The sequence below is a fragment of the Staurois parvus genome, unplaced genomic scaffold (genome assembly GCF_062004578.1).
Source record: "Staurois parvus isolate SC_StPar_1 unplaced genomic scaffold, SC_StPar_1.0 ptg000081l, whole genome shotgun sequence".
Classification (NCBI taxonomy): domain Eukaryota; kingdom Metazoa; phylum Chordata; class Amphibia; order Anura; family Ranidae; genus Staurois; species Staurois parvus.
The window spans coordinates 1,451,615-1,466,660 of NW_028317877.1; the positions used below are offsets into that span (position 1 = coordinate 1,451,615).

The 15,046-nt window shown below is 40.3% G+C and overlaps 1 protein-coding gene across 2 annotated transcripts in view; it reads left to right on the forward strand.

Moving 5' to 3' along the window:
- Positions 1-15,046, forward strand: part of PHF10 (PHD finger protein 10) — a 62,170-nt gene that overhangs the window by 37,689 nt on the left and 9,435 nt on the right. For both annotated transcript variants that reach the window (XM_089669695.1, XM_089669696.1), the window contains one exon: positions 8,227-8,335. In XM_089669695.1, the coding sequence (XP_089525821.1) occupies positions 8,227-8,335 (109 nt within the window). The remainder of the gene's footprint in view (positions 1-8,226; positions 8,336-15,046) is intronic.

Below are 15,046 nucleotides of genomic sequence, written 5' to 3' on the forward strand. Positions count from 1 at the left end.
ACCGATTTTACTGCGGCTTGCGATTTCATTGAACAGAAGTCGGTGCAAGTCGCAATGAAATTGGGAAAAAGTAACGCAGGAACTATTTTTGAAGTCGTGCTACTTCAAATCACACTGATTAAGACAGTGCTATAGAAATACATTAGATGCGACTTCAGGTGTGATTTGTAAATCGCATGTTGCACCTGAAGTCGCACTGGTGTGAACCAGGCCTAAAGCGCATTTGGTAATGCATTGGAACAGTGTGAAGCCTTAAGAATTGTAAGATGAGGAGCTGAAATACAAGGATAGGAAAACTAATTTTGTAACTTTTTGTATCGCCTAGGTTCCTGTCCTTTAAATTTTATTTTGGTACTGTCTAGTTCCGTTAGGAAAACAAGATTTTGTTCCGTTATAACAGCAGGCCAGTTTATTTAGGAGCCTGCAGTAGTCTTTTGTTCGCTTTTGATCATTTCTATCAGCTGCTTTTGGCCCCTACATTTGCTAATATTGGCCCCCATTGCCTCATTCACTAGATATGTTGAGTGTGCTCCTTAGGCCCTTGCGTGTATGAGGCCTTTAGGGTTTTTTCTTTTTTTTTCTTGGAAAATAATTATCTGGCTTTAGGAACAATGATATTGGGCTCCTTCAGCAAGTGACTCCATTTCCAAGGAATCCAAGGTGTGGCTCCTACATGTTGCAAAACCCTAGGGGACCAAATTAGCTGATAAATAGGGTTGGACTTGGGTTTGGTCCAAACTTGGGATCAGACCGAACCTGGAAGGAAGCTGTCACTCCCAGTCACTGCCCTCGATTCAACAGTGGCCAGGGCATTCCCCACAAGGATTGGGTTACGGTGAGCGGGAATGGCATCTTCTTTCTGGATTTTGTCCGAAACCAAGTTTGAGCCAAATCCAATATCATCCCTACTGTTGAGGAGCCAGTCTGTATTGTGTACCAATTGTCTCCACTTTTTGTTCTATTTATTTGATGTGCAAGATATTCACTTTACTTGTTAACTACATCGTTTAAACTCAGAAATGTATTGTTTGTTTAATTTATCATAGCTGTTTACTTCAATCTTAGTGTTTTTTTTTGTAATAAAAACAGAGACTGTATTGTTAGGATGTTGAGACCTCTTTTTTTTTTTTTTTTTTTTAAATCAGATTTAGGCTGGCCGTAGATTTCAGAGGGCAGGTGGACATGCAGGCATTGTTCAACCATGTATAGACATTTCGAGCTTTCTGCATAAACATGAATGCTTGACTGAACTTTTGTGTTTATACCTTTTTGACAAGGGGTAGAGATGTGCATAGGCAATTTCTTGTGCTACCTGACTTTAATAATAGTAATCAGGTTAGGTTTTCTATCTGGTCTAATTGCTGTTTTTGCTGTGAATTCTCAGCCATCTGTGTCTGCAAACACATACTATTAAAACCCATGTCAGTGGACACCTTAAGGTAGCAAGTGTTAATCAGTGTGTCAGATTTCAGCTGGGTATGCATGTGACAAAACTGGCCAGTTAGCTCTGGACAGGGACAGATGTCAGAGCCTGGATGCATCTGACTGCGTCTGGACTCGGACATCTGTCCCTATCTGTAACTAACTGCTGTGTGTACGGCTGTATGCAAACAGCAGCGGCCGCTGTCAGCCTGCCAGCCCAGCCGTGTGAAGGAGGCCAAACAAAGCAGGAGAAATCCCTGCATCCACATCGCTTGCGTGGATGCAGGGATCTGTGAGTTGAACAAAAAAACTGTGTATACCCAGCTTTACGATCAGCAAAATGAAGTTGAAATATTTATACATAGAGAACTATTGTTCACAACAAATAACACTGGCAGCTTGTTAGGTTGGAAAAAAATAAATCTGGAATCCAGTAACATAACGAAATACACAGTTGAAATACATATAAATGAGCCATTTTACCTGCAAAATGTATAATTGTGTGTCATCCAATCCTGAGATTTACACAATCCAACCACACCGATTCAGGACATGATTTTTCTCTGTTGAGGTTAAAGGATAATTTTACCTTTTTCGTAAAATTTTTACACCCATATTCAAGGTGTAACATGCTACAAAAGGACTGACTCCCCCTCTCCCACCCGCTAGCTGTCAAAATTTAAAAAAAAGTGGTTATGAAAGGCTCTGCCCGCCCGGCTGCGTCACTCACTCACAGTACTATGTGAATGGGAAAACTACAACAGGCTTTGCAGCTATCGGCTTGTAGTTTTCAATGAACTACCACAGCGCTGTAGAGCACTGTGGTAGTTCATTGTTTCTTCCTGTCAGTGTATCTGTCTGTACCTTGTATAGGCAAGCAGATGCACACTGACAGGTCTGCAGGAGTCCTGCATGGCACCAGCGATCTGTTGATCACCTCAGTGAGGGGAGTGTCTGAACTGGTGGCCTTATCCTGCAAAGAACACTTTCTGATTGTGCATAGTGACAAGGTGATGTTGAGGTCCAAGTCTTCCTTCTTGCCTAAGATACTTTCTTCGCCTCATCCAGGACATTGTTTTTCTCTGTCTAGCTTACCAGAAATTTGTCTGAATGTGGTTCGGGCTGTGAGAGTCTTTTTTTCAGCCCTAAATGACTGTCATTGTGAATTATCACTGTAAAAATACACAAACTTCCTGTTGCCTTATCTATAGGTGGCTCAGACAGACTGACATTCAAGCTTTGTCTCCGGTTCCCTTCCTTTCCTGTCAAGGGTTTCTCTACTAGATCTGTGAGGGCTTCTTGGGCTTTTTGGCATCAACAAGTGCCACCTAATCTTATGTTCAGATGTTCACTAAGTTCTATCAGATGATTGTTGCAGACTCATCTGATATCACTTTGAGGCTTAAGGTCCTTTAAAGGAAAAGTAAGGCCAAACCTCTTTTGGCCCTACTTTTCCTGTGGCTCACAGAAGTGCACTTAGCTCTGCACTCCTGTGACCTGTACTCTGCCTTCTGTGGGCTAAAGTCCACTGGTAGCTGACATCACTCAGGCAGTCCAGACTCTGGAGGGATCCAGATTTTAATGTTGGGATCCACCCTGATGACTGAACTGCTGCTGGCTCAGCCTCTAAACGAGCTAATTAGAGCCACCTGAGCCATCCGTTCCCATCCCTTCCACAGCCTGGCACTCCAGTGCGGGGCAGAGAAGAGAGTGACTGACAGGCTTTCTGTTCACTGAAAACCAACAACTGAGCAATCATCAGTCTTTGATCGCTCAGTTCTTGGTCTTAGAGGTGGCATGGGACAGATGCAGCATCAGGCCGATGTTGCACCCACCTAGGTGAGTATAATTGCATGTGGGGGGGGGGGGGGTTTTCGTTTTTTTTAATCCTGCACTTCTCTGGTTAGGTGGTAACATGTCTATACTTACCTGCTCAGTGCAATAGAATTGCACAGAACGGATCTGAACCTGCTCTTCTCGTGTCCCCCACTGGATCCACCTTTCTACCTAGTGCCCCATATAGGAAGCCGCTTCCGATGGGGGTACTTGGAAGGCCCTGCTCCCTCACCACTAGGTTTGATTGACAGCAGTGGGAGCCAAAGTGAGGGGAGAGAAGAGCTGCAGGCATACCCAGTTCTTAATCAAATGAGAGCTCAGGTAGGTATGAAGGGGGAGGGGGGAGGGAGAGGCCAATACCGATTTTATTTATTTTTTTTATTTTTTCTTATGGAATGCGTTAAGGTAAATGTTTGGACTGCCTGAAAGTGGTTCTAAAGCCTACAGTCCTCTTGTTTTCATTGAGCCTGTTAGCTTTTGCTTGCTGTGTTGCCCGATCTTCAGTTGAATAGCTCATGAATGTCCCAAAGGTGAAGGACTTCCTGTGTCCTGCAATGGAAAACAATAAAATATAGGATATTTTTGTACTTGCCCTAAATTCTTGGAGTCCATTGAGGGACACTAGTCTTCCCCCTTTGTGTTTGTGGTCATGCTCTCTGTACTGCTTGCTGAAAAATGAACATGTTGGCAATAGGAGAGGTTATCCTGGTCTAGCCACAGTATATTTTTTGGATTGTCCAATCCTATTGGTGATGGTATAACCCAAAGGTGAAAGACTTCTGTGTCCCTCAATAGACTCTAAGAAAAGGATTTTGTGGTGGGTACAAAAAAGTTTTGTTTTTTTTCCCTCTGTGGTAACCATGCACTTTATTTATGCCAAAAAATGTCCTTTAACGCCATGTGCTCTGGGCTTTTTGAAGACCAGATCTCACTAATGGATACTATTGATCCTAAGGTCTGAAAACTGTATGATGTTGAGGTAAAGCGTATTTAAAACCAAAAAACAAAAGTTCAGCTTGCCAGTCCGTAGATGTAGTGGCTGCATTAGCTTTCAACTTTTCAGGCTCAAAAGTACACTACCACATCTAAGTACTGGTACGCTGTGTTGTATTTTTTTTTCTCTTTTTGGGCTAAAGTGAAGTGGAACTCCAACCCATAAGACACAACTAAAAAGTGTGAAGATAACTTCTGAAATGTGCTTGTCAAACACCTTTTTTATCTGATATTTTTTTTTTTTTTTTTTTTTTAATGTTCCTCTCTGTTGAGGGAATTTGGGCAACACAATGAAGTTATGTTCGGTAGTCCACACCCTCCCTGTTGATTTCAAATCCATGCTCAGCTAGGAGTCACAAGACAGTTCACAAGATGGTTATGATGTATATGGCAATCTGCAGACCCCTTTGGCCAAACAGCTTTTTTTTTTTTTTTTTAAATTTAAATAGACCTTGTTGGATTTTCTTAGGCAATTGCTAATATAAAAGCAATGCCGATAAAGTCTGCAAAATGCATACTCATGCACGTTCTTACAGTACAAGCATCCACGTCTATGCCCTTGTTTAATTACAGATCCTTCTTGGTAATGGGTCTTGTACCTCTTGTTATTGAATATAGCATGCTATATATATTACTGTTACTGATCTTTTATGTTCCACAAGTGTTATTGACTAAGTTTTTAACTTTTTCAAATGTACATCTGGCCCCATCCACAGGTGCAATATGGTAACAGTCTGTTTAGATAATAAAGCATGTATGGTTTAATGCTTGACCATATATGTATGCAATTTCTAGAAATTTCAACTGGCTTTTTATTGTAACATATCAAGGTGGTCTAACAACTATTCTTATAACTGTATAAACTGTTGGTGGTAGTTTGCTTTAACCCTTCAAATATTGGCATTAAAAAGCTAGTTACGCGATCGAAATTGTTAGGCCCCAATTTCGCATATAGATGTACCGCAAAAGAGAAAAGCACCAATTTTACTACACAAATGGGCTCGAAGCACCTGCAAATATTTGTTGAGAATCCCTTTAAGGAAGTCTTCCAGAAACATTGCTAATTGAATATTTTTTATAATGAATACACAAAAATTAGATTTTGTTTTCATTTTAAGATGGTAAATCTTTAGAACACATGCTGGGTTTTTAGTACTGTATGTGTTTTTAGAGGGGGGGGGGGGGTTTCTCTTCCTGTTCTGATGGTAACATGAAGGTAAAGTTCTCCAACTGGGATGCAGAACGCAATAACAACCATGTCTTGTCTTTAGAACAACAAATTCAGAGAGGCACTGGGAACTTTTAGATTTGCAAGTGTAGTCAGATGAAGGAAAACTTCCTCTAAACTTAGTAGCTCTAGAGAGGTGGCTCTCACACAGCAAGGCTTTCTTTGATGGGCACCCAGTAGTAGCTAAAACTACGGAGAGGTGCGTCAGACATAAATCAGATAAGAGTCTAGGATAATTTTAATTGTTGCTAAAAAAAAATCGTATTAAAAACAGGCAACATGTTTTTGGGGGCAACAACCACTCCCCCTTCATCAGGGCTCAACACAGGATAAAACTTGCATGGACTAAGAGAAAACCATGACTTCACAGATCTAGCAAGTGCTGTCAAGTTTTTTTTCCCTCTGTGCGGAGAGCTCAATACTGGTTCCAATATAGATTTTGTCAATCCTAGTTTTATTATATGTTGAACCCTGATAAAGGGGGAGTGTTGCCCCTGATACACATTGAATGTGTTTTGTTTTGTTTTTTGGTTTTTTTAATCTGATTTTGGTCTGGCACTCCTTTCTTTATTTCTATGGTTTGAACTTGTATCCCTTGGCCCTCAGGCTGACTAGCTTAAGGGGAGACACTTAGAAACTTTTTACCATTGGCAGCCACCATATTTCTCTTCTGACAGGTTTACTTTAAATGTATTTATTGCTCATTTTGGCTTCATCTTAGGTTTGTCATTTGAAATCTGTTTCACAAAATATTAGACATCTATTTGTTGTACAACTGTTGAATGGTTTAAGTTAAATATTTTTGCATTTCACATTTTTCATTTGAACCAGAGATCAGTATTGTTAAAGAGCACATTTTAGTTAGCAGAGCAAGCCAAAGGTTCCTTCTTCAGATAAAGATATTCTACAGAGATGATAGATTTTTAGACGTGTAGATACTGCGTTTGTCCTGTGAAATGTATTGTGACATTTAATCCAGCTATATTTATTTTGTAGATGTGAATATTTCACCTTTTTGTCTGTTTTATTGTATATAAGAGGTTTAACATGCTTTATTTTTAAATAAATGGCAAAACTGTCATATAAAAGCTTCTGTCATCTTTTAAAGATTTACAGACCAAGTGTATGTTCACTAGCTACTGTAAAATGTATCAACATACTTTGCATACAAAAATGGTTGGGGGGGGGGGGAGTTGATGCTAGGACAAAATGGACAAAGGATAGAAAAGAACAGTTGTGTTTTTTTTGTTTTTTTTTTTAAATCACTCCCAATGGCAAGATCTTTGCATCAAATTTTAAGCTCTGCCCACCTAACGTGTACATTCTGAAAAGGTTTATTGCCAAATTCTGTTTTACATTATGAACATTTTTTGCAGACTGCCTAATGGGTGCAGCAGTAGGGCAGGGTCAGAAATCCTAACTAGCCGAACTTTTCAATTGTATGTGTATTTAATGTTTGTTTGAACCCACTGATCACCCAAACTACAAATACAATTTTAAAGATGATCAGCAAACCGCTAAATACCCAGTGAAAATAAATAAATGTGAACTGCGTTTACTGCTAACAGACTGGTAATTATAATTCACTATTCTTGTGATCCAGGCATCTTCACTAAAGCTGGCCATAGATGGATGGAATTTCAAACTAAAATTTTTAGGAAAATTCATACAAAAATCTTCAGAACATTTTGAATGTCATTCAAAAGATTTAATTTGCTTTTAATGTTTGATTTTTGAATGAATGGACTTTATCAAACGAAAACCACATACATCAGTAGAAATGTGTTCGTTTGAGATTTTTCCATCCCTCTTCAAATTTTCTCATTGTTGCAGTTGGAAATGTAGGCTTATTTGATCCACTGATGATTAGAAAGATGAACAAACTCTTAGGACATTCTTTTCCTAAGAATTTTTGTTAGAATTGGTACTGATCTCTGGCCACCTTAAGTAGCCTAACCAGGCTCCTGATCTCCATCTTTACTGTATACAGTACTTTTTTTTTTTTTTTCCTTTTTCCCAGCATAGTGCATGTCATTGCACGCTGGCCGATTAGAACTCTGTGTGACATTTCAATAAAGTAAATTAAAAAAAAGGCAATGCCCTAGTATCAGCGCTTTTACACTGCACTGGTCCAGCCAGACCGCACTGCACTCAAGCCACTGCGCTGAAATGCAGCAGCTGGTGTCACGAAGCCCTGAGAGAGTATTTCATCTTGTATTTTTTGTATGACTATGAATAATCTGTTCTTCTTTACTGGAAGTCAGCCAATATTTGTTATCTTGAATTATTGGTTTATTATGAACATAATGAATATGATTTTAATTGCATCATTTATTTCAGTGAACCTTTTTTTTTTATTTTTCTTAATATAATATATTTTGATTATTATTGGCCATGATGGTAACTGGGCTTTGAAAAGCTTATGAGGTTTCTTGTGTTACTGCTGCAAGTAACTTGTTTTCCACAGCTGATAGTCAATGCAGTTGCCAATATCCATATTATTAATGGTACAGCAAACACACAGGCTGGATGGTGGTTTTAATTTCTTGTGTTTATTATTATTATTATTATTATTATTATTATGAGGTCTGATCTAGGTTTCGGTAAAATGTATCCATGTTTAAATTTTTATAGCTTTTTGTTCGCCTTATTAGTTGTTGAAGCTGAATATTGGAAAAAAAAATTCTAATGAGCCCACACACTGGGTTCTTATGACATGACATTACTAACCTTTTCTACCCTTCTAGCCAAAGTCCATCCCCAATGCTATTTGTGGAATTTGTCTGAAGGGTAAGGATGGCAACAAAAGGGGAAGAGCCGAGAAGCTTATACACTGTTCCCAGTGTGAGAATAGCGGTAAGTAATATTGCAGATTAAAGTGTATATAAACCCTAACTATGATTTTTTTTTTCATTTGCTCTCTGTTGATCTGTTAAACATATAATTAAAAGTGTTTTGTTATCTGTTCAGTAATTGCAAATAAAAATACCTGTTAATGCTGTTGAAAGGCTAGTGAACCGATAACTTTCTTTGCCTCTGCTGGCTATTATCCATTAGCATTGTTTCTGGTTCTCTCTCTGATCTACAAATTGCCCCCCCATGTTATGGAGATGAGGAGTTCTTCCGTAGTCCTAAGACACTTGCTCCTCTAGGATGACTATGCTGCTTTTTTTTTAGGTTAAGTATGACAAGTAAGCATTGTCCACAGGACAGGAAGTGTGTTCCTGCAGGATTTCCAGGTGAAAATAAAGGAAGGGAGGGCTAAAAAAAAGTAAAAACAAATGCAACCACAACATCTAAGGCCCTTTTCGCACGAAGTGTCCGATTAGGTCCGGCTGTCAGTTTTTCAGGCGGACCTGATCGGACCCTCCATTCACCCTTATGGACTGGAGGGTATAAATGGGGGGCGGTCTATAGATGCACACAGCCCGGCTCAGGTTTGGGTCCACACGTATGCCAACATAGGAAGCTGCTTCCTGTTGTGGCACACGGAGAAGGGGATGATCCGAGAGCGCCAGAGCAGGGTAAGCATGACATGTTTTGTAAAAGTTTATTTAATTTTTAAATCACTTAAACTTTGTAAATTTAGGTATTTTATTTATTTCTAAATTAGGTTTCAGCTTTGAGTAGAACTGCTTTTCTTTTGGTTAGTTTTGGAAGGTTAGGACCACTTAGGTTTTTATTGTGGTGTGTTCCCATTGTAGATATCCTCTCGATATGCTGCAGTGCCAAGTGTCACCTGTACAGAAAGTGAGGGTAAATCTAAAATTTTGAGGTTTGTTCCCAGAAGAGGGTTAGGAAGGATATTTTCCAATCCTGACTCCTGTTTGAATGAATGACAGTGGTCACGTTCAGGATTGTATGATTCTTTTTTTTTTTTTTCATTCTTCTGGGACCATGCTTAGTGGGGACAGTCAGACTAATGAGGCCTTTAACCAGTTCAGGACCACTGTATAGCAGATTTACTGCTACAGGGAGGCCGTTCTGTGCAAAATCACATGTGTATGTGTATGTGTGTGTGTGTGTGTGTGTGTGTGTGTGTGTGTGTATATATATATATATATATATATATATATACGTGTTTTTGCACTTCCTGGTGTAGAGGGCGCACACAGCAGAATCCGATCAAAAAGTGCCAGCCAATGGATGAGCGCCAGCACCTGTTGATTGAGGAGGGTGACAGGACACAGCTCTGCCTAAACAAGGCAAAGCAGGGAAACAAAATCTAGCAGATTGCTTAGTAAAAGCACCTAACTCTGTACACAAAACACAACTAGGCACACAGTTAACCCTTTGATTGCCCTAGATGTGTCATTAATACAGCAACAGTGTATATTTTTAGCCCTGAACACTGTATTAGTGTCACTGATTCTCACAAAGGGTCAGATTGTCGGCTACAATATCGCGGCCCTTCTATAAGTCGCTAAACCCTGCCTTTACTAGTATAAAAATGAATAAATATTCCAGTGTATATAGACCATAGTTTGTAGGCACTTTAACTACTTGCCCTCCAGAGGATTTACCCCCCTTCCTGAACAGGCCATTTTTTTTTTTTTTTTGCAATAATGCACTTCGTTACTTTAACTGACTATTGCGCGGTCATACAACACTGCACCCATATTAAATTTATGTCCTTTTTTCCCCACAAATAGGGCTTTGTTTCGGGGTTATTTGATTGCCTCTGCGTTTTTGTTTTTTTGTTTTGTTTTTTTGCGCTATAAACAAAAAAGTTCGACAATTTTGAGAAAACCAATATTTTTTACTTTTTGCTATTAAACATGTCCAGTAAAAAAATTTTAAAAAAATAAAATTTCATAATAAATTTAGGCCAAAATGTATTTTGCTACAGATCTAAAAAAAAATCCCAATACATGTAAATTGGTTTACATAAAAGTTACAGCATTTACAAATGGTGGTGTATATATACTGGGATTTTTTTTTTCACTAGTAATGGCGGCGATCAGCTACTTGTAGCGAGACAGTGGCTGACATTCTGACACTGGGGGGAACTGATGTGGTGTCACTGACGTCCTCAGTGACACCAATACAGTGATCAGTGCTAAAAAAAAAAATCGCTGACACTGTACTAATGACACTGGGCAGGAAGGGGTTAACATGAGGGGCGATCAAAGGGTTACCTGTGTATACGGAGTGTTTTTACTAGGGAACAGTGTCTGTGTGCTTCACTGCCATCCAAAGCAGTTCTCTTCCCCGTCGGAGATCTTCGGTAATCACTGGCCATAACCTGGTGATTGACAGCCGTGGTACCTACCCGGAAATGCAAAATCACGTGTGTATATATACGTGATTTTGCACACCCGTGCACCCTGTAGCAGTATTTCTGCTATAGGGTGGTCGGGAGGCGGTTAACTTTTGCGCAAACCAATCAATATACGCTTATTGGGAATTTTTTTTTCCAAAATTATGTAGCAGAATACATATTGGCATCATTTTTATGAAGAAATTTTGATGTTTAAAATATGGTTTTGTTGGATATGTTTTATAGCAGAAAATTTTAAGTTTTTTATTTTTGTTTTTTTGTTTTTGTTTATATCACAAAAAATAAAAACTGCAGTGGTGATCAAATACCACCAAAAGAAAGCTCTATTTGTAGGGAAAGAAATTACATACATTTTATACGGGTACAGTGTTGGATGACTGCACAATTGTCAGTTAAAATAACGCAGTGCCGTATTTCAAAAAATGGTCTGGTCATGAAAGGGCATAAATCCTCCAGGGGGCTAGTGGTTAACTAAAACTCGCCCTAATAATGGCTAATAAAGGTCTTTCTTTGTCTTAAAGACAGCATTTTTTACAAGAACAATGTTTTACAATACCACATATTTTTTTTTTCTCAAGAACGTGGCTTAAACTAGCTAGGTCAAGTATTGAGATAATGCTTACATTTACCAACTAGTGAAACCCCCATTATAAGCAGCAGCGTTAAGGTTTTGTATGTGTGGGTTTTTTGTTATCGTTTTTTTTTTATTTTTTTTAGAATGAGCCAGAGGTAGGTAGTTTTTTAATTGTACATCACAGGACACAGGGCTTATTCATGTGCATTCCTACTTGGGTTATGCTGCCACTTTCATCTGAATAGATGGTGGCCCAGAAATAAAAGGCAGGTTTTCTCACTCAGGTATAACTATGAAAATTCCTTTCTGGGATGTTTTTACTTATTGTCTTTTCTTCCCTCTTCTGTATGCCCCTGCTAATGTAAATTAAGGAAATTATCCAGATCAGTTGTGTGTGGCTCTAGGGGCCCAGAGGGACAGTACCTGAACCCTGCTATGGAAAATTGGGGATGGTCTCTAAGGTTGCTGTTTAGTACTAGACCATGCAGGCAGCAGTCACATCCAGGGTATTGTGTATTGGGTGAGCTTACTGGTAGGATGCTGTACAGGTCCAGGGTGGTGATGCCCTGCGAATAAGTCACCTTTTTTTGCATGCCCACTGTGATGGGTAACTGTGGTGATCCCTGGGTGCCCCTGTGTACTTGCCAGTACATGCTTATGGGTGGATGTACTGCCAACAGTAGCAGTGTTTGTGAAGCGTGGGAACTTGGTGGGGCACTCTGACACTGACCTAAAGTGATGGCAAACCCTCACCTTGTATAACAACCCATTCAGTTTAACATAGAAATTAAAGGCAAAGCATCTGTGTATAGATATAAGGGGAAGAGAACTAACAGCAGACTCCTCTTCCCAGTGAATGGCTGTGTGCAGGGGGTTGGGGATTGGACAAGCCTGATTGAGGAGAACACACTGAGTTCCCAGCACAGATTGAGAACTAACCATGCTGTACTGTCCTGCCTAGCGTAGTCATTTTTTTAAAGAAAGCAATACAAAGAAATGGGATACTTTTTCATACAAGTACAAGGCACATAAGGAACATATTAGGGAAATGAAATGTTGTACATATTTGTTTAGCATACTGAAACACACTTTTTTTTTTCTCCAGTGGCAGCAAGTCTATTCAACACACAGACACAATGACTAATAAGAGATTTGTAAGTTCAGCAAAGAGACCTACAGCAGGGATTTTGTATCACCACCAGGTGTCTTGGTCCAATCAACAAGAAAAAGCCCTGGGCAGCACTCTGAATGTATTTAAAATCTATATATAAAATCGAGCGCAGTGTATAGGTGTAAGTACGGTAGCTGCTTGCACAAAAAGGCACCTCGGGAACCTCCAAAGTAATTGATAAAGAATGAGAGTGCAGCGCTAACCCAAATAGCGATTAAACATATGATAGACCACATATGATAGTGGATCAGTAAAATGTCAGTGTAAGTTCATCAGATGTGCTGAAAGTGCATACAGTCTCCAATATGTAAAGAACCAAAAGTAGTGACTTTCAGAAATGATAATAGCCAAATAATGCACTAACCAGATAGCGCATATTAAAGCGCATGGAGCATTTAAGACCTGCCCCTGGTGCTCAGCCACTGTATCACTGGAGCCAGGAGATGTCATCTATAGGGTGACCACTAGATGTCATCTATCCGGATGGAAGCTGAGTCCAGCCACTGTATTAGAGGATCCGGCGGATGTCATCTATTGGGCGACCACTAGATGTCATCCGTTCCAGGAGGAGCTGTGTCATGGATCCAGGGATGTCACTTGCAGATGTGTCCTTTGCTAAGCACAGCCCCAGGACCTTCAGAATTACAGGCTTCTTCTGCTAGCTCTTTGCCAAGTATTAGCTTCCCATGTCGTAGATAATTCAGGATTCGCCCAAAGTAGGTAGGGTCCCGATCGATTAGATAGGCTCCTGTTTCATCCGCTACCACACTAACTCTGCCTTCTCAAAATTCTTACGCACGAATTTCTTGTTTGGACGACGTCGTGCGTAAGAATTTTGAGAAGGCGGAGTTAGTGTGGTAGCGGATGAAACAGGAGCCTATCTAATCGATCAGGACCCTACCTACTTTGGGCCAATCCTGAATTATCTACGACATGGGAAGCTAATACTTGGCAAAGAGCTAGCAGAAGAAGCCTGTAATTCTGAAGGTCCTGGGGCTGTGCTTAGCAAAGGACACATCTGCAAGTGACATCCCTGGATCCATGACACAGCTCCTCCTGGAACGGATGACATCTAGTGGTCGCCCAATAGATGACATCCGCCTGATCCTCTAATACAGTGGCTGGACTCAGCTTCCATCCGGATAGATGACATCTAGTGGTCACCCTATAGATGACATCTCCTGGCTCCAGTGATACAGTGGCTGAGCACCAGGGGCAGGTCTTAAATGCTCCATGCGCTTTAATATGCGCTATCTGGTTAGTGCATTATTTGGCTATTATCATTTCTGAAAGTCACTACTTTTGGTCCTTTACATATTGGAGACTGTATGCACTTTCAGCACATCTGATGAACTTACACTGACATTTTACTGATCCACTATCATATGTGGTCTATCATATGTTTAATCGCTATTTGGGTTAGCGCTGCACTCTCATTCTTTATCAATTACTCTGAATGTATTGACCAAGTTCAAAGGCCTTGACAACTAAACCCAAGGGTGAAATGCATCAGAGCTGTATGGCCAATAGGCTTTTGTTTTCACTTTGAGACTTTGTAGATACATTCAGAGTACACACCTCAGGCTTTGTGATGCTGTAGATGGATGGAGCAGGATGTGCTCCTTGAGGGACCAGCACCTGGAGCAGAGAGCTGGTTTGATGGTATATAGGAGATTTTGAGTAATGCCATATCTGTCATCTTGGATCTTAGTCCTCTTAGACACTCTTCTTAGCTGGGGACCACTCCCATATTGAGAGTATACAGTGCAGAGGTGGAAGGGAGAGCTGGAGCAATGTATTGGGCTCCAAAATCCTTCTACCAGGTAGAAAAGACTGTTTGTTTTGTTTTTTTTTTTATCAGCTATTTTTTTGTAGTTCTGCAAAGACTGCTGTTTCAACCCCCATACTTAGAGGAGAGGTCTCTTGACTTCTATTCCAACCTGGACTTCCAGGGTCTCAAATTCTTAAGAGTGCAAAAATTCCAAGTGGAGTCTACCGGAGTCAGTGATTGCTTCATTGAAGATCAAGGGTGCCCACCTGCACATCCTCCTTTCCAACTGTTTCTGCAATTTGCTGTAGAGGACGACCACTATCAGTTTGAGGACATTTGGTTCAGTCTTTCTATGGTTCACAAGGTGTTTACCGAGGTGTTGACTCCAGTCCTGGGGTTGTCTGATAGTGCAGGTCTTGGAAAGGCTTGTTTGGACACTGAACCTTCAAAAGTCAGCCTTAGTTCCGATGCAGTATCTGCAATATTTGGGGTGAGCCTTTGACATGGCACAGGTCAAGGTGTTCTTTCTGCAGGAGAAATCCTTGTGTCTGTATTTTCAAATGGAGTCCCTTGAGGTTGTTGGAGAGTTTTATTCTTGTCTGCATGGGGGGAAGGGAGAGATCGGGGAGACTGTGGCTGCCTTCAATATGATTGTGTTTAGTTTTACTCCAGAGCATTAGAAATTCAATAAGTCAGTGTGGGATAAGTGTCAAAAGTCCTTGGATTTGCCTAACTACCAAAACCAGGTGAGCTCTGGTTTGGTGAATCTC